The sequence below is a fragment of the Somniosus microcephalus genome, chromosome 16, assembly GCF_052327205.1.
Source record: "Somniosus microcephalus isolate GS21.2 chromosome 16, FLI_Smic_1.0, whole genome shotgun sequence".
In the NCBI taxonomy this organism is placed as follows: Eukaryota; Metazoa; Chordata; class Chondrichthyes; order Squaliformes; family Somniosidae; genus Somniosus; species Somniosus microcephalus.
The window spans coordinates 71,244,253-71,271,813 of record NC_141002.1 but is presented as its reverse complement, the minus strand read 5'-3'; the positions used below and the strand labels follow the sequence as shown (position 1 = coordinate 71,271,813).

At 41.9% G+C, this 27,561-nt stretch overlaps 1 protein-coding gene across 7 annotated transcripts; it reads right to left on the bottom strand.

Annotated features, from left to right (window-relative positions):
* Window positions 1–2,626: 2,626 nt before the first annotated feature.
* Window positions 2,627–27,117, bottom strand: saxo6 (stabilizer of axonemal microtubules 6). 7 transcript variants are annotated; one of them, XM_086009225.1, is made up of 15 exons: window positions 27,087–27,117; window positions 22,365–22,479; window positions 19,938–20,326; window positions 17,391–17,525; window positions 13,354–13,530; window positions 12,587–12,735; window positions 12,405–12,486; window positions 10,872–10,910; window positions 10,391–10,566; window positions 9,651–9,941; window positions 8,873–9,036; window positions 7,964–8,097; window positions 6,466–6,712; window positions 4,904–4,972; window positions 2,627–3,111 (listed from the first exon to the last, which is right to left on the bottom strand). In XM_086009225.1, exons 1-15 carry the CDS (start codon window positions 27,102–27,104, stop codon window positions 2,996–2,998), a joined length of 2,301 nt encoding a protein of 766 aa, XP_085865351.1. In that variant the 5' UTR covers window positions 27,105–27,117; the 3' UTR covers window positions 2,627–2,995. The 7 variants fall into 7 exon arrangements, 6 of the variants coding, with proteins under 6 accessions (XP_085865351.1, XP_085865354.1, XP_085865352.1 ...); XM_086009228.1 differs by lacking the exon at window positions 7,964–8,097 and having other exon boundaries at window positions 6,466–6,585; XM_086009226.1 differs by lacking the exon at window positions 10,872–10,910.
* Window positions 27,118–27,561: the final 444 nt, after the last annotated feature.

Genomic DNA, 27,561 nt, shown 5'->3' with positions numbered 1-27,561 from the left:
AATCGGAAATGCATGTGTCGTGGGATCGTAGATAGGTAATTACGGGGAAGATTGACTACGGAGGGTCGGAAATTTTGCTCACCTTGTCAGAATGATACTTAAAGCAAGTTTAGTATCAACAGGGGGGAGTGTAGGGTTCTCAAAATTCCCACATTCCCCAAAAGTTATGGATAAAGGGACCCTGTATGGACAAGTTATTAAAAAGGGTACCCAAAATGGCTTCTGAGACCTCGTGACCAAAACCTACAGGATTTTAAAAGCAAGGCCCTGCAAAAGGCAGGCCCTGAAACGAAACCTAACATGCATGGATCTGTGAAAGACTTTGTAAAGCCAGACAGCTAGGTAAACACAAAATATGCATTCTTCACCTTGGAACAGATCAAGTCAGGATGGGCCTAATCGTGAGGCCATCAACTTTTTGCATACATAATCGGTAACAGATTAACGTAGCCACCGAGCCAGGAAAACCCGATTAAGTTTCATAAATAACAAACAGCCAGGACATCGAAGCCATTAAACACGGAGATAACCACCCCAGAAGTCGTTAAAATAAATGACTGTAATCATTTTAGATGAGCCCGCCAAAAGTTAGACAAAAGACTTACCTGATTTGGCACGCAGCTAAGGGGTGAAGAACCGGGTATAATTGTAGGCCCACCGGTAGCTCTCGCTCTCTTGGCCCTTGCCTCCTGCCTCTTGCTCTCGCTTCGTGCCTCGTTGCGGGCCCTCTTCTCCCTCCCCGCGCCGCTCAACACCAAGGACGCCCATTACTACACCGGGGGCCAAACGCGGGAGGAGAACGAGACCAGAATCGAAAACGCACAGGACATACGGGGCCACGAACAAACAAGACGAGATGAGACGAGACGAGAAAAACGGTAAAACTGGTAAAGGCAGAGAAGGGCAGCGGAAAGACGCGTTGGGGGACAAACGGCCTAGTTATAAGCTGGCGTTTGATGCTTGGACAGTAAAACCCAGCTAAGAATAAGCTGGTGTTCAAAGCTTGGGTAGAAATATCAGTTTAACGATAAAAACCGCCAACCGAGCCCCAACCGCAACAAAACCGTCAGCGACTGAACCGCCCGAAGAAGACCCATCGCGACAAGCCCTCACCGAAGACGTTAGCGGAGGAAAAGGAGGGTGCTTCGCACAAACGACTCCATCGCTGCGCCCTGTGACCACGTGACGACGATGAACCCCAAAGGACAACAAGAGTGAACCTCAAAACCCACAACCAGTTATACCAACAGGTTTCGAATTGGTGAGCATGAATTCCTGGCCCCTCGTAGCTTAATCTAGTTAGGTATTGGGGTGGGCTAGGGAGAAGGGGATTTTTAATGCATTTGTTTCCTTCGATGTGCCGTGTGTTCCCCATTCCCAAATAAGTGTAATTTTATATGCCTGTAATTATTTCAGTAATTCTCAGTAAGATTGTGTTTTATTGTGCCTTTAATAAAAATTGCGGTTTTCTTGCACCAAACCACTTGTCTACTCGATTTTCTGTATCGCCGCCTGTACCTAAGTCCGGTGTCTAGAACCCAGGGGTGTGGGAGCGATTCGAACCGCTCAGAGAGTCAGGGGAAGAGCTGACTGGGCGCACGTGCCACCCCCTACAATGGGCACAAATGTCACCTTTGCTATTGTACAAGGCAGTTCAAAGGACAGCCTCAAAGCCCAAGCAATTCTGTTCTATTTGTGCTTATGTTATTTACTAGTTTGTCTTGTTTGAATTTCTGGGACCAGGAAAGGGTAGTTCGTAGTGCTCTTGCCCAATTGGTGGTCTTTTGATTCAGGATTTATCCAAGATCTGATGTTGCAAATTGCTGATACTATGTAAACTAATAGGAACATCGATTAATATTTTAAATATGGTTCCCCTGATCTCCATGGTATGCACCCAAACGCCTTAGCAAAAGTAAAAAGCTTGGTCATTCCTGCTATACTACAGTGATACAAATACAGATATGTCTAGTGGCAACGTTGGGAAAGGTACCGGCTCATGGATAAATAGTTGCTATTGGCAATTTTTATACAAGTATGATGTGGTTATTTTAAAGTGGAAATAGCTCCTGTTACCCAACACTTTCAACAGGACAATTTCTATAGTAAGCAGCAGCTTCATAAAGTGGTTCTACAATATAAACTATGTATAACAGCCACATTCTGCATTGGATTGCATTAGTTACTGTTGGTAGGAGTGGAGCTGTTCTGTACCTTGTCTTACTGCACTTAGGAGTGCACTAGCAATTCCATTTTCAACAGCAATGAAGTTAGGAAAGGCAGAACTCTGCACATGAATAAGAGTTCTGTCCACTGGTCTCCAACTGCTCCCGAGATGTAAAAGCTTTATCAGCTCTTGTCAAAGTGTCAATGCCGACTCAGCAGTCAAGTGGTTCTGGCACTGGCTGCCTTAACACTGCAGCTGATGGATGCTACTATTGGTGCAAGAGGCTCAATTCCATTCTTCTCATTGCAGGTGTAGCTTTCAGCTTCAATACACATTTGTCAGTTTTATAGTGCGCTTTTAGAATTAAATCAGTGTTGAAGAGAATGTGGCACTGCAAAAACAGTAGTATCAAGCTAGCATCAAAGACCAATTCCCACATAATAAAGATGGCCATTAATACAAGATTACTGATTTATTTTCAAACATCTTTCATGTTAACATGATTTTAAAAAATACTTTATTAAAATTACTGTATACATTCCATTTTTAGACAGTAATACTTCGTAATGTTTTCTCCATATTTATGTAGTAGAAATTAGCTTGTATTTTATGCAAATGTATTTTACAGTAAAATATTAGCAACCATCAAATCATGGATCAACTTAAATCAAACATTTTTTAAATAACAAATAGAAGGGAACAAATATAACATTTAACACACAAACAAACATTCATATTCAAAGTTGAAGTGGATACATTTTTCAGGTTTAAAAAAAGTCACATCCTTAACGAAACCTACACATCCTTTTAGGTAACTGAAAGTTTAGTTTATGGGCTCTTGCCCCAGAAATTATCTCTCCTTTTCTGAGCACGCTCAAGAACTTGAGAGGCAAGTGAGCTGGATGCTGCTGACCGTGCAGATATCAGTGACATTCGATCATCCTCTGAAAGAGAGAAAAAGGCAGGGTTGAATTACATTTGGCTTTTTCCATTAAATGGCGGAGCAGGCTCGAAGGGCCGAATGGCCTACTCCTATCTTCTATGTTTCTAATACAGTTTACTGAAAAAAAATCATAGTTGGAATATATTATTACAGCCTTTCAATAGAACACTTTTAACTGGAAGCCAAATGTGTCAAGGAAAGTGAGTACTTAAGCATTACACTATTAATCCGCACTATTAATCATCACACATCTTAACTTGATGTGAGAAGTAAGGTAATAGAAAGGATGGGATGCAAGACCTTGTATTTACCACCTCAGGAGAAATGACTAGAAATAGGTGAATATTTTGGTTCTAATTGAGGCCTTCCATGACCTATGGGCACTGCAGGACGTTAACTGTAACATCAATTAAAGAAATCGGATAATGTTTTAGATTGACTTTTTTATTTTGTATACTTTAGTTTGGGTGGGCCATTTATATTTGTGGTGCCCTCCTCATGAGGCGAGCTCTTGTAGTGAAGGTTTTGTCCTGATGGTATTGGGTTATCCCACTGCCACTCCACTGGTCTAATTCAAAATAGTCCTAATAAAAGCTAAAAATGCACAGATGTGGGGGAAAAAAGTGAGGCTAAAATGTGACGGTGAACAAACTTGTACATTTTGGGGTTTTTATTCTGAGATGCTGAAGCTCACAAAAATATCTAGATTGCTCTGATTGGACAGCTCTCGCTCTCTGTGACTCGGAATATCCCTCTACCTTCCTAATATCCAAATAATCTGTAGAAAGCTCAGTGGTCAAACAGAGAACTTCTTCACTGTATTTCAGATTACTGCTTACGACCAAATTACAGATTACTATCATGTGATCTTCCTTACCTTCAGAAGGCAGTAAACACTGGATTGTGACTTGGGGTAAAAACTGCCCCACAGATTTTGTAAACAATAAATGTCAAAGTGAACAGATGAAATGCACACTGTAGATTTACATTAGATACATACTTTTAAGACACAAAAAAGTTGTGTTGGCTACACTAAACTGCAATTTTAAACTAACCACTGGAGGTTTGTTGCTGACAGTCCATGGAATCTCTCTCTGGCCTATCCCTTTCTGATGGCTTCAGACATACCACTCAATTTTACAAGACATGCTGAGAAATACTCATCAATAATGATTGGAACAATTTAAATATGTCTATGCTAAATTCCAAAAGAGCTGCCAATCAACATTGTGCAAATAAAACCTGCAAGATGCTTGTATTTGAATTGAATGGCTTGGCTCTCCTCAGATACCAGGCTGAGACAATCATGTTTGGTTATGCATCAAAATAAGTTTTACCTTTCTGTGAGGGTTTTTTGAAACCCCTGGTGTAATGTAACAGAAAGAAAGAAACCAGTATCTTGCTACATCATTCAAACATCATCCACCAACCTGCAAGCTTACTCTAGGTTTTTTTTTATTTCTAATTTTATTTGTTTTCCGAGCTGCTCTTTATTGAATAAACTTATCTTTAATATTTCCTCTTTCCTGTAGCTTGACTTCTGTAATTAATCGTTCCCTCCCCTTCCTCCCCAGGCTCTTTGAATATGGTTAATAGTGACAAATACCACTTCAGATACAACTCTATATAAGCGTTGTTAAACAACAGCACAACTTATAGAATCATAGCTGAAATGATATTACGGCTGTGCTTTTTGAGTCATAATTAACTTGAATTCAGTAAGATGGTTCTAGCATGGCATCAGTTTATAGCAAGCATTTTTTTTTGTTTTAAGTTGAAAACCATACAAATACCATTATCAGCAGCAGTTGCGTCTGTTGATTGTATCCTCAGCAGACTGGTTCTTAGTCCTCCAGTATTGCCTTCAAGTGAAGTTAAAAAAGAAGTTAATATTGATTCCCAATACACAGCTGGGCTTTAAAAATAATAAATACAGTTCTCCCCAGATTGTTAAACCCCCATAACCCTCCAGCAATACTGCATACTTTGAGGAAATATCTACACTTTCTTGTAACTTTTTCCAAGTACAGTGCTCTTAATGCTAGAAACCTTACAACTCCTAACAAATATATTCATACAGAAGAACATACAGAGCAATTTTACTCAATTCATAGTGTGGACACTACCACACCCAACAGGAGCAACCAACACATCACATTCACTACCAAAGTTCACAAAAGAACAGCGCTTGTGTCACAAAAGAACCAGGCACTGTATCAACAATTTCACATTAAGAGGTAAGAATGATTGGACAGCTACCTATATTGTGCTATACTACGGAACTGAACATTCCAGCCTGACCACAGGGAAGCATAGGATCACATGTTGAATCTTTCAATCAACTTGGCTATCTTCACATCTCCAGCATAGTAGACATTGATTGTTTCCCAAATATATTATATACCCTAATTCAATTTTATTTTTACAATTTGCACATTAGACAAATTAGGTTTTGATAGCTAGTAAATGGTTCAAAAATGTAAGCAATAGTTTACAAAGACATTTAGAATCATCGATTCTTACAGCACAGGAGGCCTTTCGACCCATCATGCCTGTGCCGGCTCTTTGAAAGAGCTATCCAATTAGTTCCACTCGCCTGCTCTTTTTCCATAGTCCTGCAATTTTTTCCCATTCAAGTGTTTATCCAATTTCCTTTGAAAGTTACTATTGAATCTGCTTCCACTACCCATTCAGGCTGTGCATTAAGCTCATAATAACTCGGTGCATAAAAAAATTCTCCTCATCTCACCTCTGGCTCTTTTGCCAATTACCTTAAATCTGTGTCCTCTGGTTACCAACCTTTCTGCCAGTGGTAACAGTTTCTCCTTATTTACTCTTATCAAAACCCTTCATGATTTTGAACACCTCTATTAAATCTCCCCTTAACCTTCTCTTCTCTAAGGAGAACAACCCCAGCTTTTCTAGTCTCTCTACGTAACTGGAGTCCCGCATCCCTGGTAAATCTCCTCTGCACCCTCTCCAAAGCCTTGACATCGTTCCTAAAGTGTGGTGCCCAGAATTGGACACAATACTCCAGCGGAGGCCTAACCAGTGATTTATAAAGATTTAGCGTATCTTCCTTGCTTTTGTACACTATGCCTCTATTTATAAAGCCACGGATTCAGTATCCCTTTTTTTTTTATATAAACAGCCTCATCAACTTGTCCTGCCACCTTCAAAGATTTCTGTACATATACCTCCAGCAGGCCTCTCTATTCCCTCATGCCCTTTAAAATTGTACCATTTCGTTTTATATTGCCTCTCCTCATTCTGCATTAAATTTAATCTGCCATCTGTCTGCCCATTTCCCCAGTCTGTCTATGTCTTCCTGAATATTAATTGTTTAGCGTGTTACCATTGTGCTGGAACTCTGGATGTCTAAGTGTTCCTTGTATCCGATGCGGGTAGCTCTTAGATGGTGAAACAGTGACTGAAGCAGATTTCTGATCAAAAGCAGGATGAGACTTCAATGATGCTAGAATAGAAGGTACGGTCTTTACATGAGATGGGCTACTGAAATTTGCAGGCCCGCATTCTTCCCTCAAAGGAATAGGATCACAAGTCTTAACACCAGCTGCTGGGGACTGTCGTAGTGATTCAGTCTAAGTAGTACAGAAAGACAATTTTTTTTTGTGATGTACTATTCAAATCTTATGTTGTATAAAGATTTTGCTGCAACAACAAAGATCACAGAATTATCGGATACACTAGTTTCCCTCGGTGACTTTGTGGGTAAATAGTGTCACGCTGAGCCACATAGGCTGGAAGGTTCCAGGTCTGCGCAAAGTTATCTGACTTCAGCCTGGGCAGCTGGGGCATGGCAATGCCTTAGTGGCTAAGCAGGATGGGGTGGAAATCATCTGGGGTTCCCACTTCTGATTGTAATCCAGTAACTCTTGCTGGAAAGCGCATCGTTGTAAAGAATAAAACTGGGCTTGGCTATGATGCAGTCCACAGGTCATCAGCTTGCAGGTACTCATGATCCCAACTCGCATTAGAAGAATCGTCACTTGGGCTAGATACCAGCAGAATACGAGCATCTTTGGATGCAACGGATAGCAAATTTAAAGGATGTGTATTTTAGTTTATTTCTTAAATCATATTTACTTACTGATGGGGAATCTCCTGTGCCACTTTTTAATTTAAACTATTTATAATTGTCATTATTTTAAACAATATTAAAAAGGGACCCCACTCTACTAATAACCTAACTTTCATGTTGTTTTACCAGGTTTCAAATTAGGAGCTTGAAATGACACAATTACATAACAGTGTACATTTAAAAAAAGTTTTGTTTAAAAATTGAAATAGCCATGTGAAAATCACATCTGAATAGGTCACATTACAGTAAATATAAAATGCAGGTCTGAAGCTCAGCTCTTAGAGCAAGGTTTTTTGTAAAAGAAAATTCCCCATTCCCCAAAGAGAAAATAAAATGAGAAGCCCTACTTTGCGAAACAGTTCCTTGGGCACCAGGTGCCCTCAAGTACCTTGCCCAAAGGGTCATTCATGCGTGAGTTTAGACTCGGAGTTCCAGCAGGCTATTTGAGCACAGGAGAATCGCAGTCTCCCACATCTGTCCTCTCCACTATTCACATGTGCAGACCTCCAGCAGGAGTCATTAGCAATTTACCCTTCCCTAATCCAGGAGCACTGAATTCAATTCAAGCTCACCTACTAGTACACAATCCAAGATCAGCTGACTGGTCACAAATAGAATTGAACCTTGGACCTCTGGACTGTATAATTCAGCTATTCACTGTCTTAACCAGCTGAGCTATCAAGGGAGCTGGTAAGGATGATCCTTTTAATCTAAAGGGAGCCAAGATAGTCCTCATATAAAAGTTCTGTACCTTTGTTAGTATTTTGCTTGGTGATTCTGATAAATATTTATAGGGTGAATATTGCTTTCCCAATGGAGGCTGGGTCCTTCTACGATGGGGTGATGGTGATCTGACTTTACAAGGAGAAACTAAGACAGCACCCCCTGGTGGAGAGAAATTATTAAAATTAAGACTTAATAATTAGCAGATGCTTAGTCTGTTGGGGCTTGTAGATAAGATTTAGGTTCTTTATATAACCCCCCCCCCCCACCCCCCACTTACATAAAATACCTACAATTTTGGAAATGGTAATACACACAATACATTTTATACCCACCCAGAATTCCAGGGAGCATCTATCTTTCAGAAGACCTTGCCTTTCATTAGAATTGCCTGTCCCAATGCAATCTTGCTAGTTTCTAAAGATCTCCAAGCTTTCTTCACTTCTCTCCCTCTTGCCCACATTTCTGCTGATTCTGACCACTTCTCGCATGCGGTTTTCATTTCTGCTGATTCTCTAGGTGATGGGGATTCAGAGTTCCACTAATAAAAATGAAACGTATTCATGTAACTGAGCAGTGGTAAGCCAATGCTCACCAGTATGGATATGCTTACTTCCCATAACACCACTCTGGCCTAGAAAGCAAGAAGTTGAAACATGGTGCCAGAAGAGAGGAACAAGCTGGGGTTGGCAGCAGGAACAAAGTACGATAGGCAGCAGAGCAAGCTAAAGCAAATTTTAGAATGAGATGCTCCAAAATAGCATACAAAACTACCTTTTTAATTTAGTAGAGTGTTAGTCAAAGCTTTTATTACATATATAGATTTCCACAACTTTTGAAATCACATCTAAATGCATAAATGTGTAACAAAAAATTGAGTATCTACAGTTATAAACAAAACAAATATTATTTGTACTAAATTAAGAAATGGTCATACCAACAGCTGGTGTGGTCAGATCATGATGAGTTCGTTGGGCTCCACTGGTTGTCTTCAGCTTTGGGGTAGGCAGTCGCCCACCTGCATCAGAACCAAACTCGGATTGTCCATTGGAGTCTGACTTTACTGTTGGCATATCTCGTCTGTTTACAGGGGCTGGCTCTCTAGAAATTTAATGACGTTCATATTGTACTTTATACAGTTCTTAAAACAATAGGTCCTTTTGATTGACAAGAAAGGAACTTGTGTACAAAGAAAATAAAAAATTTCAAAGATGAGCTTCCCCAATTAGCAGTCAAGGGGGGAAAAACACCTTAATTTTTCCATACAGAATGCCAAACTTATATTGAGCACTCAGTGAATTAAAAACAGCACTAGTACACATGTGCCAGCTATGTTAAATTTCTTAATGAGGATCATTCTCACTTTGAGATCTTCAGTCAAAGTCCCACAGATAGCTTTGCATTAGCTCCTCAACCAAGTACATGCAGAAAATCTCTGAACATGCAATTCCATGACTAGCAGTACAATTGCAACACAGTAATTACCACAATTAGTATAAATAAGTCTAAAGAGGGGAGATAAAGACAAAGATCACTTGCATGACAGTTTAAGGACGATCTTTTGCAGGCATTTGAAAGAAGTCAAACTGAGCTTGACTATATAAAAGGATGATATTTTAGCCAAATTCATTCCAAAGTTTAGGCATCATTTTAATAGTATTTTTTTCCAGCTTCCCCCTTCCAACTAATACACATTTTCATCAACCAGTGGTTACCTTTCAACAACTGTTTCCACTTCTGCATTTCCCTCAACTCCCACCTGCTTCTCAGTTTCATAATTTTGGTCTTGGTCGCCTTCTGGTAGTTCTGCTCCACATGCCTTCTCTTCCTCATCATTCCACGCCAATTTCCTGCTGACTGGAAAGGTAGGAACATCTGATGTACCATTCTCTCCTGTATCATTGTATTTTGATGTGGCCTTAGGTGATGATGGAGTACTTTCTGCTACGGAGTCAGATTGCATCTCTTGTCTCTCTGTGCTAGAAATATGCTGTGTTTCTCTTGCTCTAAAAATATAAACAGATATTTCACTGCCCAGGGAATATTCTCTATACACTAGCAATATTATGATATGATTTGTGTGTCATTTAGTTGGATATCGTAGCAACATTTACATGTCGTTCATGGCATGTGTTTGATTCAACAAATCCACAATTTCTTTGTGTATGGACAGTAAGAGCATTTAACATTTGAAAGATTTTCAAAGTTAAGCAGCCAGACTCTTGCAGTGTTGCACAAGAAAGCATTGCGAGACTCTTATAATGATGGATGAAAATTAATCCACGTTTGATGCTGGCAAAAAAACTCCACTGTTACCAAAAAGGTTTCGACTATTTTCTGCTGTGACAGCATACATTAAAAACAAACTCTGAAAAATATGCTGATCTATTGGTTGACATGTACATAATATTACTTTTAATGAACTTGTCCAGGATCATTGGTCAGTAATCTATACCTTGCAAGGTCCAGAGCTTTGACACTATCACTGACTGATTCTTCCGTATCAGATGTCGAGGACACCTCCCAGAGCTTATTTTGTTCAGACAGAATTTGGGTGAGGTGATCCCGGGAGAAGTGAGTGCCCCGTGCTCTCCTCTTATACGCTTCAGCTTTCTCTCGAAGTTCTTTCACCTGAGACATCAGAGCAGAAGAAAAACTTACGTAGCTTTCATCACTTTTTTCTAGCTTTAAAATTGTTCTGCTCCTGTTATGTTCAATATGGTGTCGTTTTAAAATCTACTTATACAAGAGCAAATTGTTTTCGCTAAGCACAGGAAACAGTTATCCACAGAAGCTGCAGTTGCTACTAAAGTGCAATAATAACATAGCAAGGTAGTTGCTAATTATAACTACTTTAAAAAAAAGTTTTCTTGCTAAATATGTATTAATAAAAACAAAAACAGGCATTTAAAAAAAAATGTAATCATACAACTAACCTCAGCATACCAAGGGGAATTTAGGTTGCTTTCAGTACCCTACAAAAAAGAAGGTAGAGATAAATTTAAAATGGTTTGCTTTTGAAAAATCCAATAAAACAATGTGGGCCTTATTTTGCGACCCCCACGGGTGCGTACGAGGTGTATACATGCCCATAGGGGCCGCGCAAGTTCTGGGTTTAGGCATACGAAGCGCATGCGCTAAAACACGGCACTTGCGATCTGTCAAGAATTCTCTTGACAGATCCTCTGCATCCCCAGGAGATGGTCCTCTGCGGGTGGAGAGTTGAGCTATTTGCCCAACTTCCGTCCGTTGAATGCCTGTGAAATTCTTACGCCTGGTAAAAGCAGACATACGGCCTGCTTTTACCAGCATAAGAGTTTTAAAAAATAGAAAAATAAAATGTTATCACTCATTTATTTATAAATTAAAAATACTCTTCAATAAAGGTAAATACATATTTTTTTTCAAAAAATTAAATTTGGTTTAAAATATTTAATTAAATGGCATTTTAATTTTTAAATATGTAATGTTTAAAAAAAATGTATTTCATGTGTTGGTGTATTTTTTAAGTGATCCCCATTCATCGTAGGTACGGAACTCCAATAAGTATGAATGGGGATTCCCTTCTTTTATTGGTCGGGCCAGCCCACGTGATCCCAGAGGCGCCTACGAACTATATGTGCCCCTGGGACATGGGGCTCTGCCCGCGCCGACTCGGAGAGGCCCAGGATCGCAAGCCTCTGTAACTTCCAGGCCACCAGGTACATTCGTAGAAATTTTGCAGGTCGGACATCCACCCACGGGATGCCTCCGATCGCAAATGTTGGCCCATTATGTTCAAAATTGAAAGTAGCGAAGCAACAAGGATTCACAGTATGCATTGACTGAGAAATTGTACAGTGCAATAGCGCCCTCTAAAGATCAGTTTAAAAAATATATAGAGATTAATTCAAATCTTCAAAAGTAGATCAATTCATTTAAAGGAAAGACTTGTACTTTCACGACCTCGGGACATCCCAAAGCACATTACAGCCAGTGAAGTACTTTGGAAGTGGAGTCACTGTTGTATGGTAGGAAATGCAACAGCCAATTTGCACACAGCAACTCCCACAAACAGCAATGTGATAATTACCAGATAATTGATTTTAGTGATGTTGATTGAGGGATAAATATTGGCCAGGACACCGGGGATAACTCCCCTGCTCTTCTTTGATATAGTGCCATTGGATCTTTTACGTCCACCTGAGAGAGTAGACGGGGCCTCGGTTTAACGTGTCATCCGAAAGACAGCACCTCCGACAGTGCAGCACTCCCTCAGCACTACACTGGAGTGTCAGCTTAGATTTTTGTACTCGAGTCCCTAGAGTGGGACTTGAACCCACAACCTTCTGACTCAGTGGCGAGGTGTTTGATTCTAGAGGTTAGGCTGTTTGCAAATTAATTGACCTTATTAAAGGTTCCAATGAATTTCACACACTGGTGTTGGAAAGAAGCACTGACAGTAATGCTGCAATCCATTATTTACCTACCCCTTCAGGTTGGTATGCTCCTTTTCTGTACTCATACTGACTAGGAGACCGAAAGTTAGTCTTGTATTCAGACTTCATGTTTCTGGAAAAGACACACAATGATGTGAATTATAATTTATACAATTGAATGTGATAAATTATACTTTAGTTATACTGTGCATTTTAAATGTAAAGTAGCATACTTAAGACGTTTGTGTGAGAAAACGGGTTTCTGTGCATTCTGTTGGTTTAGAAGCTGTTTGTCTTGAAATATTTGTACCTCTGTCTCCTGTTGCTGGTCTTTTGAGCTTGACCCTGTTGATTTAGGATGGTCAGGCTTCAGATTATTACTCTGAATAAATGAAAGCTCAGTCAGTGGCAGGCAACAAAGGATTCACAGCTGATTTTTCACAACTTCTCTTTAAAAAGAAAACATTATGTTCCTTTTATTATGATGATTTTTTCATTATCGTACAAAATATTAATTTTTGAGAAAAAAGGAGAAACTGCTGAAAACAGGATTTTTGGGGCAAGTTTAATGAATAACCATGGAAAGAAAGAATATTTAAAATAGATTTCAAATATGTTTGATATATTTGTGAGTGTCTTGTTAAGAATAGATACGAAAGAATTGGATCATTCTGGTGACACATTTAGTCTAGGCTACACAGTGAACAACATGCTGTACCAGGGAGTGCAATCTCTTGTGACAGTGTGAATTCCTGATCTATCATGTTGTCAAGAAAAACTGTTTCCCTACAAAGACATAAAATTGCAAAGAAGGAATCGTCTAGTAGCCAATTACAGAGACCCGAGAGTACATTCACTTGGCAACCTTTCCAGCTGGGGAAGGGTGACGAATGCATAAAGAGGAAGAGACATTTTGAGACATGTTCAGCAGGTTCACAAATAAATGACCTTTTTTTCCTTGACCATAGACAGACAAACTGAGCAGGCAATATCCAATTACCTTTAGTGGGGAAAAACTTTCCCGTTCAAATGCTAAAGCTTCTTTTCCTTCAAAGTCTTTACGCAAGCGTGGTCCTTTAGGTGGTTGCGTACCTTTAAACTGACTTGAATATTCTGTTTCACTGATCACCTTACCCAATTTAAATGGAGGAAGATCCTTATTTCTGGTGTGAATAATCTGGAGATAAGGACAATATTTCTTAATGTTCTGAATAATAAAGTTGGAATACCACTGCACTTTAAGAAATTTCCGAATGCAAATTACAACCCTCCCTTGCTAAAGTATAAATTAAAGTTTTCGAGATATGACCTAGATATAGCTAACTTAAACACTTGAGACAGAAATATTATCAAAAGTATTGGTTTTGTTTGGCCTAACTAGAACAGCTGATGTAGAGCGGTTCATTCAGGTAACAGTTCCCTGAATTAGGATTTAAATATATATAGACTTTGATCCAGGATGCTTTCAAAACTTTCCCCCACCACTACCAGTAATGTATTCTAGGTGGTTAGTCTTCTGTGTACTAAAATTTGTACAATTGTTTATAAGTTAAAGGAAAAATACTCATATGTAACTGAAACATCAGAGGCACAAAGCAGCTACAAAATCCTTGTTCTCGACCGCCCACCCAAGCTTCTCACCGAAATATCCTCAGTCCATTCCTCCCTCAGTCTCTGCACTGAGTGACTCCTCATCCTCGGTGATTTCAACCGCCATCTCGACTCACCATTCCCTCTCTCCTCTGATATCACTGTCCTCCCTTAACTTCTCCTGCCATATAAATTCTGCTACCCATATTCATGGTCAACTCCTCGACCTTGCCATCTCACATGAACTCTCTATTCTCATTGTCTCAATCACAGACCAAGCTATCTCTGATCACTTCCTTGTATCCCTCACCACTCCATCCCCCTTGCAATGCCACTTCCTTCTGCATCTGGCCCTGAAAGAAGCTCTTCCCCCCCAAGTCACTCAACGGCACTTTCAAACTCTTTTAGCTGAATAGCCTTTGGCCCTCCATTCATAATGATACTTCTACGACTTTAGATCTGCTCAATCACTCCCTCACCTCCGCTTTTGATGCCCTTGTCCCCAGTAAAATCCTTGCTCTCTCCCATCCTGGTCAGTCTCTCTGTTGCGGCCCCTATGTTCACTCCCTTAAGTCCAAGGGACACAGACTTGAATATATATGGCACACAACTGGTTTAGCCATTTAATCGCTAAAACTGGCACAAGCACTATTGGGCACTGCTCTCCTCTGCCAAAACTGCTCACTTCTCCATGATCAACCTGGAATGCAAAGGTCTTTCCTCCACTGCCAACCGTCTCCTTAATCCCCCTGCTACCCTCCACCCTCACCTCCAACAAGTGCAAACAGCTCCTTTTGTCACTAAAATTGAGACCACCCATTCAACTGCCTCTCCGGCATCTCTCCCTTCCCCTTGTCCACCAAACCTAGCTTCCCCCAATGTTTCATCCTAAGCTAGTTTCTTTCTCATCTCCCCTCATGTCCTCTCCGAGCTTATCTTGTCCACGAGACCCAGCTCCTGCTTTCTCAACCCGATTCCCACTAAACTGCTGACCACTCAACTTCCCTTCCTGACCCCCATGTTAGCTGACATTTTAAACTATTCCCTCTCCTCAGGTACTGACCCCTTCCCTTTCAAATCTTCCATTTTCATCCCCCCTCCTCAAAAAACCCACCCTTGACCCCTCTGTCCTTGCAAACTACCGCCCTTTCGCCAACCTTTCTTTCCTCGCGAGTCATTGAATGTGTTGCACCTACGAAATCTGTGCCCATCTTTCCTGCAACTCCATGTTTGAACGCCTCCTATCAGGTTTCCACACCTGCCACAGCACTGAAATGGCATTAATCAAAGTCACAAATGACATCCTCTGTGACTGTGACCATAGTGCACTATCCCTCCTCATCCTTCTCAACCACTCTGCAGCCTTTGACATGGTTGATATCACCATCCTCCTTCAACATCCCTCCTCTGTTGCTCAGCTGAGTGGAACTATCGCAATTTCTTCCAATAAAATATTGGGAAGATTAAAGATATTGGCCTAGAAATTGGGTTGTGGCGCCAAGTTCGCCTGGGCGCTGATTTTTGCGCAGCGTTCAGAGCATTAACGAACATCAGAAATTCAGTTTCAGCGCCCCTAGAGGGAGACGGGGCGAGGCTCGAGGCACTCCGCGTCCCTCTTAGGGCGCTGAAACTGAATATCGCAGCGCAACGTGCCGCAGCGCCACACGCTGCGGCATGGCACGCTGCGGTACTGCAGGCCTTCCTCCCATTGTTAAGGGGGAGGGGCCTGCAACAGCGCGATCCCCGATCGCGAGTGCCGGCAAAAGAGCCCGGCACCGAGGAGAAGTGCCGGGCTCTCGGGAAACAGCCGGCAATGCCGCGGGGGGGGGGGGGGGGGGTGTCAGGAGGCCGGGGACGGAGGTGCTGGCAGGCGGCCGCCTTTTTCGGCAGCCGCCCCGCACCTCCACCTTAACTTGCGCCACTGCCGGCACAGCAAGGCCCCGTGAACCGGCTACAGCGGCGTTCGCTACCAAATATCGCGATCGAGGCGCTAATGGGGCGCTGCGCACACCGATGACATCATCGGTGGCGGCGCAGCGCAACAGGCTAACGCCACCATTAGAGCCCCCGCTGAATATCGCGGGAGGCGCGGCCAGTGGCGCTACAGCCACTGACTGCCCTCTTTAGGCGCTAATAGATGGCGCTACTCACCCAATTTCTCCTCCATTGTCTTTGGGCCTCGCCACCAATTCCATCCTCCTCCCTGGCCACTGTCTCAGGCTGAACCAGATTATTCGCAACCTCAGCATCCCATTTGACCCTGAACTGAGCTTACAACCCCATATCCTCTCCATCACAAAGACCGCATACTTCCACCTCTGTAGCGGCCCATCTCCACCCCTGCCTCAGCCCATCTGCTGCTGAAACCCATGCTTTCGTTACCTCCCAAATCGACTATTCCAATTCTCTCATGGCTGGCCGGCCTCCCATCTTCCACCCTCCAGAAACTTCAGCTCATCCAAACCTCTGCTGCCCGTATCCTAATCCACACCAAGACACAATCTTCGATCACCCCGGTGCTCGCTGACCTACATTGGCTCCTGGTCCACCAACACCTTAACTTTAAAATTCTTATCCTCAGGTTCAATTCCCTCCATGGCCTTGACCCTCACTACCTTTTGTGACCTCCTCCAGCCCTACAACCCTCCAAGAATGCTTTGTTCCTCCAACTCTGGCCTCTTGCGCATCCTCCACTTCCTTTGCCCCACCACTGGTGACCATGGCTTCAGTCGTCTAGACATTAAACTCTGAAATTCACTCCCTAAACCTCTCTGCCTCTCAACCTTTGTCTCCTCCATTAAGACAGTCCTCGAAACTTAACTCTTTGACCAAGCGTTTGTCAGCCCTCTTAAAACTCCTTGTTTGGCTCAGTGTCAATTTTTGTCTAATTACACTTCTGTGAAGCACCTTGGGATATTTTACTATGTTAAAGGTGCTAAATAAATGCAAGTTGTTATTGCAACTTAAGGAGCTATATTTCTTAATTTTGCACAAATATTGCAGTTCTATCAAAAATATGACAAATATAATGTATGTTACAGGGATGATCAAGCTGAAGAAGCACATTTCCACTCATCTCCAACTGGCCCATTTCCCAGATTGAGTTTTGTACATTTATAGATAGAAGCTCCTCATCACAGCTGCTGCTCTAGCTGACATAATTACATGGCCAGCTGAATTGGGGAATCCATTCTCTTTTTCTTAAAAAGTGTAATGTAAAATTAACCTCCAAGAATTAGGGTACATAAAAATGATAAAAGATACATTTATTTTGAAGTGAGTGGCGCGATGGTTGAATGCCATATTTCTTAGACCAGGTTATATTATGAGGACAGTTTAGATTTTCTCTTGGTAGTCTCTGTACATTAATTGAATGGTTATTGCTACTTTACCTGGGCATTTACTAACTAGACTGCTCTATGAGACAGAAAACGAGATGAACAATACCTGTTCTGCAGCCAGTAATGGGGAATTGTCCACCTGACTTTTCCAAGCGAATTGTCTCTGGTACTCAGAGCTTCTCCCTAAACTCTTTCGTGGTACAGTCTTCAACCCTGCTTTTTTCCGAAGTGTATACCTAACCTATCAATTACAAGCAGACCATCTTTAATGTTGGTGGCAGATTTTTCTCATTTTAAAAAATCCATAGGAAACTTTACTTATAAAAATGGGAAATCCGAGTCACTGCACAGAGAGAACTATAGACGGTAAATTAAAGGTAATTGTTTCCTCAAGTTGTGTTCTGATGGAATTAAAATTTTCCTCTTCTATTTCTTATCCCAAACATTAACATAAGTGCTCCTTTTCCATACCTTTAAATTAAAATGTCTTCACCATTACTTAAACATATTTCTATATAACTTTATTATATTGACTTTAAACTAGTATTACCCCCTATCCCCTCTGTCCTACATGTCATGCCAGAGGGGTCAGAGGACTTTCCACAGTGTGTGGCCTGGGTGAGGAATTCCCTTTCTTAGAATTGGAAAATGCTTCTCTAGCCAGAAGCTGCCACTGGGGAAAAGAGCAGCAAGACCTGGGAGTTCTCCTAGTGTAGCCACAACTGAAAGGAGTTCCTACATTTGTCGACTCTTAACTGCAAGCTAAAAATGACACTGCTGATGACAGCAGTAGTCACCAAGAAATGAATGAGCCATGATTTGCAGCTGAATAGAAGACAAACAAAAGTAGCATATTTGGCAAATGAATGTTGTCAGGCACATGAGCTATGATGCCAGCAGCGAGCCACCAAGCTATGCTGAGAAAATCCCCTCTGTGAAATGTCCTGCAATAATTGGGATAAAGAGCCACAATGGCCAAGTGAAATGGGGACAGTCATAACATGCACCTATGTGGGAGCTAGTTGGCAGTGGGAAATGTAGTGAGACAGAAAGAGATCAGAAAAAGCAAAGAATACAGCAAAAGAATACCAAAATGCTAAAGAGGGGGAAATGGACAGAATGGGACCGAATGGGAAAGAAAAGGGAAAGGACCAGAGAAGGACACAGTAAGTGGTAAAGAGATAGAAAGACAAACAAAAAGATAGAAAATGAGTAGTCTCTGTCTCTGAGGTACAGCACTAATTTTCTAATTTCCAAGTCCATTTATCACTTACTGCTATCAGAACAGATAAAATAAGGGATATTATTTTATTTTTACATTAAAATGTATGTAAGTAGGTCTACAGGTTCCTAAAGACTCATTAAATTATTAGTCCCATATAACTTGTCAACAATTAATATGACTGTCAGGATCATTCATGAGGCACTCGTAACTGTGTACCAGGTGTCAAACTGTGCCATATATATTTTCTAATTAGCAACAGTTCCATTGTTCTGCAACTGTAAAAAGTACTTTGCAAACTTTCCCCCCCATCCATTTTGGAGGGGGGAAGGCACTAGAGAACAAGTTTGCATTTCCATTGATGTGGTATCACTTGCTAGTGGTATGATGATGCATTTTAAAACAATTTATGTCATCACATTGTGTATGTACAAAAAGTTAACCAAATAGTCTTTATTGAAGTTGTGTACCTTTTTAAAATATCATTTGCAGCTTATGGGTACCAACAAATCACAAACCACTGTGGGTAAGGCTAATTTTTTTTTTGGTCAGTTCCCATCAATCATTGTCTTCAGGTACCTCAACAACTATAGTGTTCTACAGCTATCCATTACTCAGAATCATACAGCACGATCTGGCCATCCTGCCTCCCTCTGGACAAACACATTTTTAAACCCCAAGAATAGGTGTCTGCTGGAGAAATAGGGTCAGGTTAATGGTGGGCAGGAGTGTAAAGCCAGGTTGCTAAACCTGACTACATGCAAAATGGCTGCCCTGATCATCTAACTGGTGGAAGAATCATAATATTAGCAAATCTACCACTAACCACCTTTAATAAAGATGTACAGTTGCTTTAAAAGAATTTGACTTTTTATTAAGCTGGTAAATGAAACCAAGTTCCATCAAGGTATTATAGTATTACAGGAAACTTTTTTTTTTATCCGGCACCGACGTGGTGCCGGTTCATCAAAAATTCTGGATAACCGAGAGCTATAGTAAAAGATACGGAGCTGAGAGCTCCGTATAAAGCAACAAACCCTGTTGCTTAGCAACAGGTGCAGAACAATGGCCACAAGTTCCAAGCGTCTCTGTAGCTTAGCAACAGCTGCAGCCACACCCAATTACACAGCAACAGATCGAGGAAGGCAAGTAATATGAAGTAAAACTTACCTGAACCTACTCCTGAATTTTGCCCGTTAACCGAGATTTCCGGTTATTTAGGTGCCGGTAAATCGAAAGTTTCCTGTAATTCTGATTTTTTTTATGTAAAAATTAATTCAAAATATTTGAACACTGCTCTTGAAATTTTCAGAAGGACCAGAATATGACTGCAAGTGTAGAAATTTCATTTTGGCAATTATTAAATATAGTCTACACAAGAGGACCAAAAACCAGTAGTATATCCTTTTAATAATCATCGTTCCTACTTACGCCATTATCAACTGCCTTATCTGTGCCTTCTTTTCTAGAATACATGTTGTCTTCCTTTTCTTTCTGAGCATCTGTAACCAATTGCTTGTCTTTGGCCACTGATGGGTCTAACGCTGAGTGCAAACGGCAGTCTGCAGACCGTGATCTGGCAACTTTCGCTTTTCGAGGAGCATTAGGAGTTTTGCATTCTTCCCGTGTCTCCTGAACCTTCTCAGTCACTCTTTTATTGAAAACACAAGTCTGTGATTTCACTAAAGGTACTTTGGGTATCGGTTCATGAAATTTGCTTTCGGAATCACTGCTCCCGTCCCAGTGAAAAGATTGTGAAACTTGAGGTCTGTAGTGTGCCACTCGTTTCTTTGAGATAAAATTTGGTTCCCTTGTATTCCCTGAAATACAAAGATATATTTAAAATCCTTTTTATAGTAACCAATTCCATTTTAAATCATGCTATAGATTCTGCCTCAATAGCTATTCGTGTTAAAGCATAGCACGTTCCAAGAACCATTTGTGACAAAAACTGCTTTTAACTCTTCCCTCCCCCCCCATACCTTTTTCTTCTAGGGAGAGTCCTGAGTTTATGTACTTTTGTTGCTGATTTACTAACCCCTGGAACAATCTTTACCCCCAGAGATTCTGCCCAAAATATCTTCTCTCGGCCTCTGCACTGAGTTACTCCTCATCCTTAATGATTTCAATCTCCATCCTAACATCCAGTCTTGGATGAACCGTAATTTTCTCCAGCTAAACATCCGAAGACCAAAGTCATAAGTCTTCTGCCCTTCCTGCAAGTCCAGCCCACTCTCCAGGCTGAACCAGACTGTTCACAAACTCAGCACCCTATTTGATCCCAAACTGAGCACCTGACCTCCTATCCTCTCAACACAAAGACTACCTACTTCCACTTCCCTAACACTGCCCACCCCTGCCCTTATCTCAGCAGATCTGCCACTGAAACCCTCAGTCATGCCTTTGTCACAACCTGACTTGACTATTCCAATGCTCTCCTGACCGGTCACCCATCCTCCGTCCTTCATAAACTTCAGCTACTCCCAAAACTCTGCTGCATGAATCCTCTCCCACACCAAATCCTGATTGCCCGTCACCCATGTCCTCTCTGACCTACATTTGCTCCTGTATATTTCAAATTTAAAATACTCATCCTTGTGTTTAAATCCCTTCATAGCTTCATCCTCTCCCTATCTCCAGCACTAACAACTGTCCTCCTCCCTGCCCACCCACCCCTGACCCCCACCCCCAAACTCTCTCTCACTTGGCTCTGGTGTATTGTACATCCTCCCATTCCTTCACCCTACCACTGGTGTGTCTTAGGCTGTCTAGGCCCAAAGCTCTGGAATTCCCTCCCTAAACCCCTTTGGCTCTCCTCCTCTCTCTCCTTCAAGACCCTTCTTAAAACTCATCTCTCACCAAGCTTTTGGTCACCCCTGCTAATGTGTCCTTCTTTGGCTCCACACCTGTTTATTTTTGATTACCCGTCTGTGAAGTGCCTTGGGACATTCATTTATATTAAAGATACCAAATGATTGCAAGAAGTTGTTGTTGTTTCCTTATTTACCTTTTCAAAAACCTTTCATAATTTTGAAAACTTCTACTAGATCCCCATAAACCTTCTCTGTTCCAGTGGGGAGGGGGGGAAAACAATTTTTCAAGCCTTTCTTCATAACTAACCTCTTATTCTAATGAATCTTCAATGTACCCTTTCCATAGCTTAATATCCTTCCTATAGTAGGATGCCTATAATTGTATGCAATATTCCAATTTGGACTAACTCTTACTTTGTATTGAATACCCCTTTCTATAAACCGGGAATCCTATTTGCCCTTTATAAGGCCTTTCTATCTGTACTTCCACCTTTAAAGATCAATGCATCTGCAGCCCTTGATCGCTCTGTTCATCCAATCTCTGTTAAGAATCTTACAGTTTAGAGTATGCTTCCTGTCACTGTTCTTTTCCCCCAAAATGTATGAGTTCACATTTCTCTGCAATGATCTACATCTGCCGTACATTTGTCCACTCTGACAACCTGTCTGTGCCCTCCTGCATTCTTCCTCATAGTGTGCCATACCCCTTAATTTGGTATCAGCAAACTTCAATATAATTCTCCATATGCCAATGTCTAATTGATATAAATTTTGAAAATAGGGAGGGGTAAAGAGAGAGAAGAAATCACACTTGAATTACTGCATTACACCTTTCTGACTAAAGGTCATTGACCTGAAATGGTAACTCTGTCCCTCTCTCCACAGATGCTGCCTGACCTGCTGAGTGTTTCCAGCATTTTCTGTTTTTACTACATTACACCCTTGGATGGACAATTTTGAACTTATTTAGGTTACTACTACAAAATAAGCAGCTATGGGTTAAAATAGTTATTGGAAAACATCTCTTGCATATTAAAAGGCTTACCCAGCTGTTCTGAAGGCAGACCTGCCCATGGTACTTTCTGCTTAGAAAAGGGACTGCAAGAGCGTGATCTCTTGGAGTCGTTCCATTTGAAATTTCTTTTGTATTCACTTAAACCCTAAGAAGTAAGTAGACAAAATATAATTTAACGGAAAAGTCAAAATTCAGCAAAAGTTGGAATTCTGCTTCAATTATTGGAAAAACTAAAATCTTTTCCTCAAGTGAAGTTGCTTACGTAAAGAACCAAAACTACCGAGCGCTTATCATATTCTAAAAACAGATTTTAAAGGGGCAAGTCTTCATAGAATCATAGAACATTACAGCACGGAAGGTGGCCAATTCAGCCCATTGTGTCCGTGTCGGCCAACAAAGAGCTATCCAGCCTAATCCCACTTCCCAGCTCTTGGTCCGTAGCCCTGCAGGTTAGAGCATCCCAAGTGCACATCCAAGTACTTTTTAAATGTGGTTAGGGTTTCTGCCTCTACCACCCTTTCAGGCAGTGAGTTCCAGACCCCCACAACCCTCTGGGTGAAGAAATTTCCCCTCAAATCCCCTCTAAACCTTCCACCAATTACTTTAAATCTGTGCCCCCTGGTTTTTGACCCTTCTGCTAAGGGAAATAGGTCCTTTCTATCCACTTTATCTAGGCCCCTCATAATTTTATACACCTCAATAAGGTCTCCCCTCAGCCTCCTCTGTTCCAAGGAAAACAGACCCAGCCTATCCAGTCTTTCCTCATAGCTAAGATTCTCTACTCCCGGCAACATCCTTGTAAATCTCCTCTGTACCCTCTCTAGTGCAATCACGTCTTTCCTGTAATGTGGTGACCAGAACTGCACGCAGTACTCTAGCTGAGGCCTAACTAGTGTTCTATACAGTTGAAGCATAGCCCCCCTGCTCTTGTGTTCTATGCCACGGTTAATAAAGGCAAGTATTCTGTATGTCGCCTTAACCACCTTCTTCTTGAACACTGACTGCCAAATATTTATACAAGATGTGAAAGAGAATGAATTTAGCACCTTTCATATCCTCAGGGTGTCCCAAAACATTACAGGAAACTTTGGTTTATCCGGAGGTTAACTGTCCGGAATGCTCGATCCACCGGCAAAATTCAGGAGTCGGTTCAGTAAGTTTTTTTTTCTTTTCGTTGCTTTTTTTTCCACCAGTCAGGCTCTGCAAGGTCTAGCTGAAGCTGTTGCTAAGCTACAGAGACGCTTGCAAGCTACGGTCGACTGTTTAGAAGCTGTTGCTAAGCAACAGGGTTTGTTGCTAGATACGGAGCTCAAAAGCTCTGTATGTTTTAACATTAGCGCTGGTTTGTCCGGCAGTTTTGATGGGACGGCAACAGCTCGGTCCCGTCGGTGCCAATATCACAAAGTTTCCTGTACTTTTAAAATGTGTAGTCACTATTGTTATGTAGGCAAACGTGACAGCCAATTTGCACAGAGCATTGTCCCACAAATAGCACTAGGATGAAGAATTGGTTAGTCTGTTTTTGGTGGCATTGATTGAGATATTTGTTGATTAGGACACGCGAGAACTATGATTGCCAACTCTGGTTGGACATATTCCTGAAGGGTTGATCACGACACAGTTTTCAAACATTATTGCATTTACTTTATAAAAGTTGGGTCCCCTGTAGTGGAGTACTTTTGCTCCCAGTTAGCCTATAAAGATTGTTTTTACTCACTGGCAGAAGTGTACTGGGATTAGGGGGCGGGGGGGAAAAAAAAAAAAAAACTGGAAATTTTAAGAGTGCCCCATGAATAGTTCCCTACCACCCCAAAGAGATGCTCTCTCCAATCTCCCCACCGCCCCCAGAGATGATCTCTCCGTTCTCTCCCACCCAGAGAGATGATCTCTCCTTTCCCTCCCGCCCCGAGAGATGATCGCTCCTTTCCCTCCCGCCCCGAGAGATGCTTTCCCTCCCGCCCCGAGAGATGATCTCTCCTTTCCCTCCCGCCCCGAGAGATGCTCTCTCCGTTCTCTCCCGGCCCGAGAGATGATCTCTCCTTTCCCTCCCGCCCTGAGGGATGCTCTCTCTGATGCCCCACTGTCCTAGAGTGTTGCGCTCTCCGATCCCAGCCGATGAATGACGGGCTGCTTGGTTATCTTAAATTCCAATTTCGCTTGATACCTGCCATGTTGGTGTAGCTCACTGGCCCACTCATGCGTACTAAATCAGCACTACCCTCTGCGTCTGTCCGTCAAAGCTTTGTCATCTCTCACTGGTACACTAGTGCTGTGCATCAACTCAATTTTCCCTATTTTCTCCCACATTGTTTGCAGCACTGCCCAGGAGATCAATTCTCAATTCTGGGAGACTCACGGATAATCTGGGACAGTTGGCAACCCTAGGGAGAACTCCCCTGCTCTTTGAATTGTGCTGTGGGAAATTTTACATCTATCAGAATAGGCAGATTAACATCTCATCCAAAAGACAGCACCTCAGACAATGCAGCACTCCCTCATTACTGCACGGGAGTACCAGATTATGGCCCTGAATTCACGGTTGGTGGTGTAGCTAAGGATTACGCGGCCGACATCCGAATGAAATCCGCACTTACCGCCTGCGAATCCCCCTTTGAGAAGTTGCTTTCAAATGCTGCAGAGTTGTGCGCAGCGCAGCACCCCGCGGATCCCAGGAGCACACCCTTGCGCGTATACGAACCTGGGGTCACATGGGGGTGCTGCTCCTTTCACTTCCTGACTCTTAGCCAATCAGGAAACAGAGGAGATTGCTGATTTTCCCATAACTCATTTAAAATAATTTAGCAGCCAAAAATGCTATTTTATTAAATACTATTGCAATGATTGTAATTTATTAATACACAAACCAATATTTCAACATTAATAGAATTCAATCAAACACTGAAAAGTCTTGAGATACTTTTTACTGAAGGTGTCCTTAAAACCGTAAAACTCGATTAGGATGCTTTTTATACAAAGCATGCAGTTGAATTAACATCGACCCTTTAATTCTGGGCCATGACAACATAAACCTATAATTACAGTCTTATAGTCCTATCGAATTTGTTTCTCCTCTATTAGACTAAATAACTTTTGATTAATTTAAATAATCTAAAAAAGAGTTTTCATGAGGAAATCATGAAAGTGAATTAAATCCTATCTAAACAGAAGTTGGGAAATAATTAAACCGAAACTACAAAAGGCTTTTGGGCAGCAAAAAGGCTTTTCAAACTCAAACAAATGAAAGTTTCTTTCAAAGTTTGTATCCGCTCAGACACAAACCAGTGCCTCATTGTTATGGGCTATAGCATAAACCTAGCTCAACATTAATACAATTTTCTCATCCCCCCGCCTCCTTACGCTGTGCAATAGGCTCCTGCGCCTGTGTGCACCAGATGTAAACATTTTCAGGGTAATTAATGCACAGAAGGTGGACAATTAGCCCAACTTTTCACCAGCACATTGAGTTGAATGAGAAGGTGAAACATGCAGCGAAGCCTATGTGCAGTCGGAACTTGACAGATTGCAAATTTGGGATTTAGCATATGCGTAGTCCCGAACTTGCGGTCAATTACAAAGGCAAATTCAGGGCCTATGTCTTCAAGTCCTGGAGTGGGGTTTGAACCCACAGCCTTCTGACTCGAGCGTCTGCAGTGCTAGCACTAAACCAAGCTGTAAATCGTGCTCAGATGAATTTCCATTTTAATCTGTAGTGCAAAAACATCCTGATCCCTTCATAATCTTGATCTCCGTTTAGGATAGGAACAGAACGTTTATTGGGCTATATTTGTCTTCAAAGACGTCAGTAATAAATATTATTTAAATCTGGTGCCCTCTCCACATTCGGTCCCTTATAACTGGCTCAACCACTTCATACGGTGCAATGGAAAGTTAAACTATAATTTATAAGTGAAATATTCGGGAGTAATCTGTTTTAACAATCGCCTTTGAGGCAAAATCAAATCCAAACTATTAATTTAAAACGGTCATTAGACCGGAAGTACAGCCAGATGGTGTGTGTATATATAGGTATTGTGTTGCAACAGTAACGTACTTCGCATTGAATCCTTGCTGGGCTTGTTACATAATCTTGGACAGCTATAATTATACTCATCTGCAGAGGCATGGTTTTTGCAGGATTATAGGAAGTGTTTTTCTTTAAAACAGGGGACTGAAAACTGGATTTTCTTTCTTTTTCGTGGCTGTTGTCTGACATCTGTAAACCCTTACAAAATATCTGGATTTTTTTCTCTCGCCTGCTTAAATAATCCAAATTGGGTCTGCAAACCTCTGGCAGAGTTGCTGTTGTATTAATGTTCAATAACAACCAAGTTATGATAGCAAAATACTGCGGATGCTGGAAATCCGAAATAACAACAGAAAACGCTGGAAAAACTCAGCAGGCCAGGCAACATCCGTGGAGAGAGACACAGAGTCAACGTTTCAGGTCGAAGACCCTTCGTCAGGACCAAGTTATGTTCCTCGTTTCACGCATTTTTGCAAAAACAACACTGTTTCATATTGAGTGTTGGTACACGAATAAACACTGCAGCAGTGCAGTAACAAAATACAAGAGGATTTGGAAGCTGCGCTCCGTCGGGATTATTCTTTGTACCGACAATAAATCACTTGTCAAAGAAAAGCCAGCCAGAGCCGGGCCTGGAGGCTGGCACGGCCGCGGGACCACCCGCCGCCAGATCGTCTGGGCGTGTTAGTAAAATCCGACTGTTTAAACTCAAAGAGCAGAGATCTCACCTTGAATTGCACGGGCATTTTCCCCACTGCCGCTGCCGCTGCCGCTGCCCGGGATCCGTGTGTGTGGTTTGATGACTCTGTCCTGCCGATCTCACTCCTTCCTGCGTCTGTTTCTCTCCCCGTTTCCTTGGCGAATGCAGCGTCCCTCGACACGCGCAGGCGCACTGACAGCGGGGCCGACTTTCAACCAATCAACGACCGGCTGTCTCAGCGCCTGGCTCTTAAAGGGACCACCGCCGCCACCACAAGGCTCATTTAAATGGATTTTGCTCTTAGCAGCGAACGTTACACTTGCCCGTACGCGGAGTCCGCCGGCACGCTTGAGTATTTCCGCGACCGGTGGGCGCTGCGGGGACTGGAGTGCATCGTCAACCCGGACAATCAAATTCTAATTTAATTAAAGTTTTATTAATTTACAGACCAATTGTTTAACCACCCAATCCAAAAGAGTACACTTGCCCGTATGCGGAGTCCG

Excerpts from the sequence above, each read along its gene's own strand:
- saxo6 (XM_086009225.1), bottom strand. Across the intron at positions 17,526-19,937 it reads ATAAGGCAGTTGATAATGGC|GTTAGGTATACACTTCGGAA; the intron begins GTAAGTAGGAAC and ends TGTAATTGATAG. Across the intron at positions 3,112-4,903 it reads CGCAACTGCTGCTGATAATG|AGGATGATCGAATGTCACTG; the intron begins GTATTTGTATGG and ends TCTCTCTTTCAG.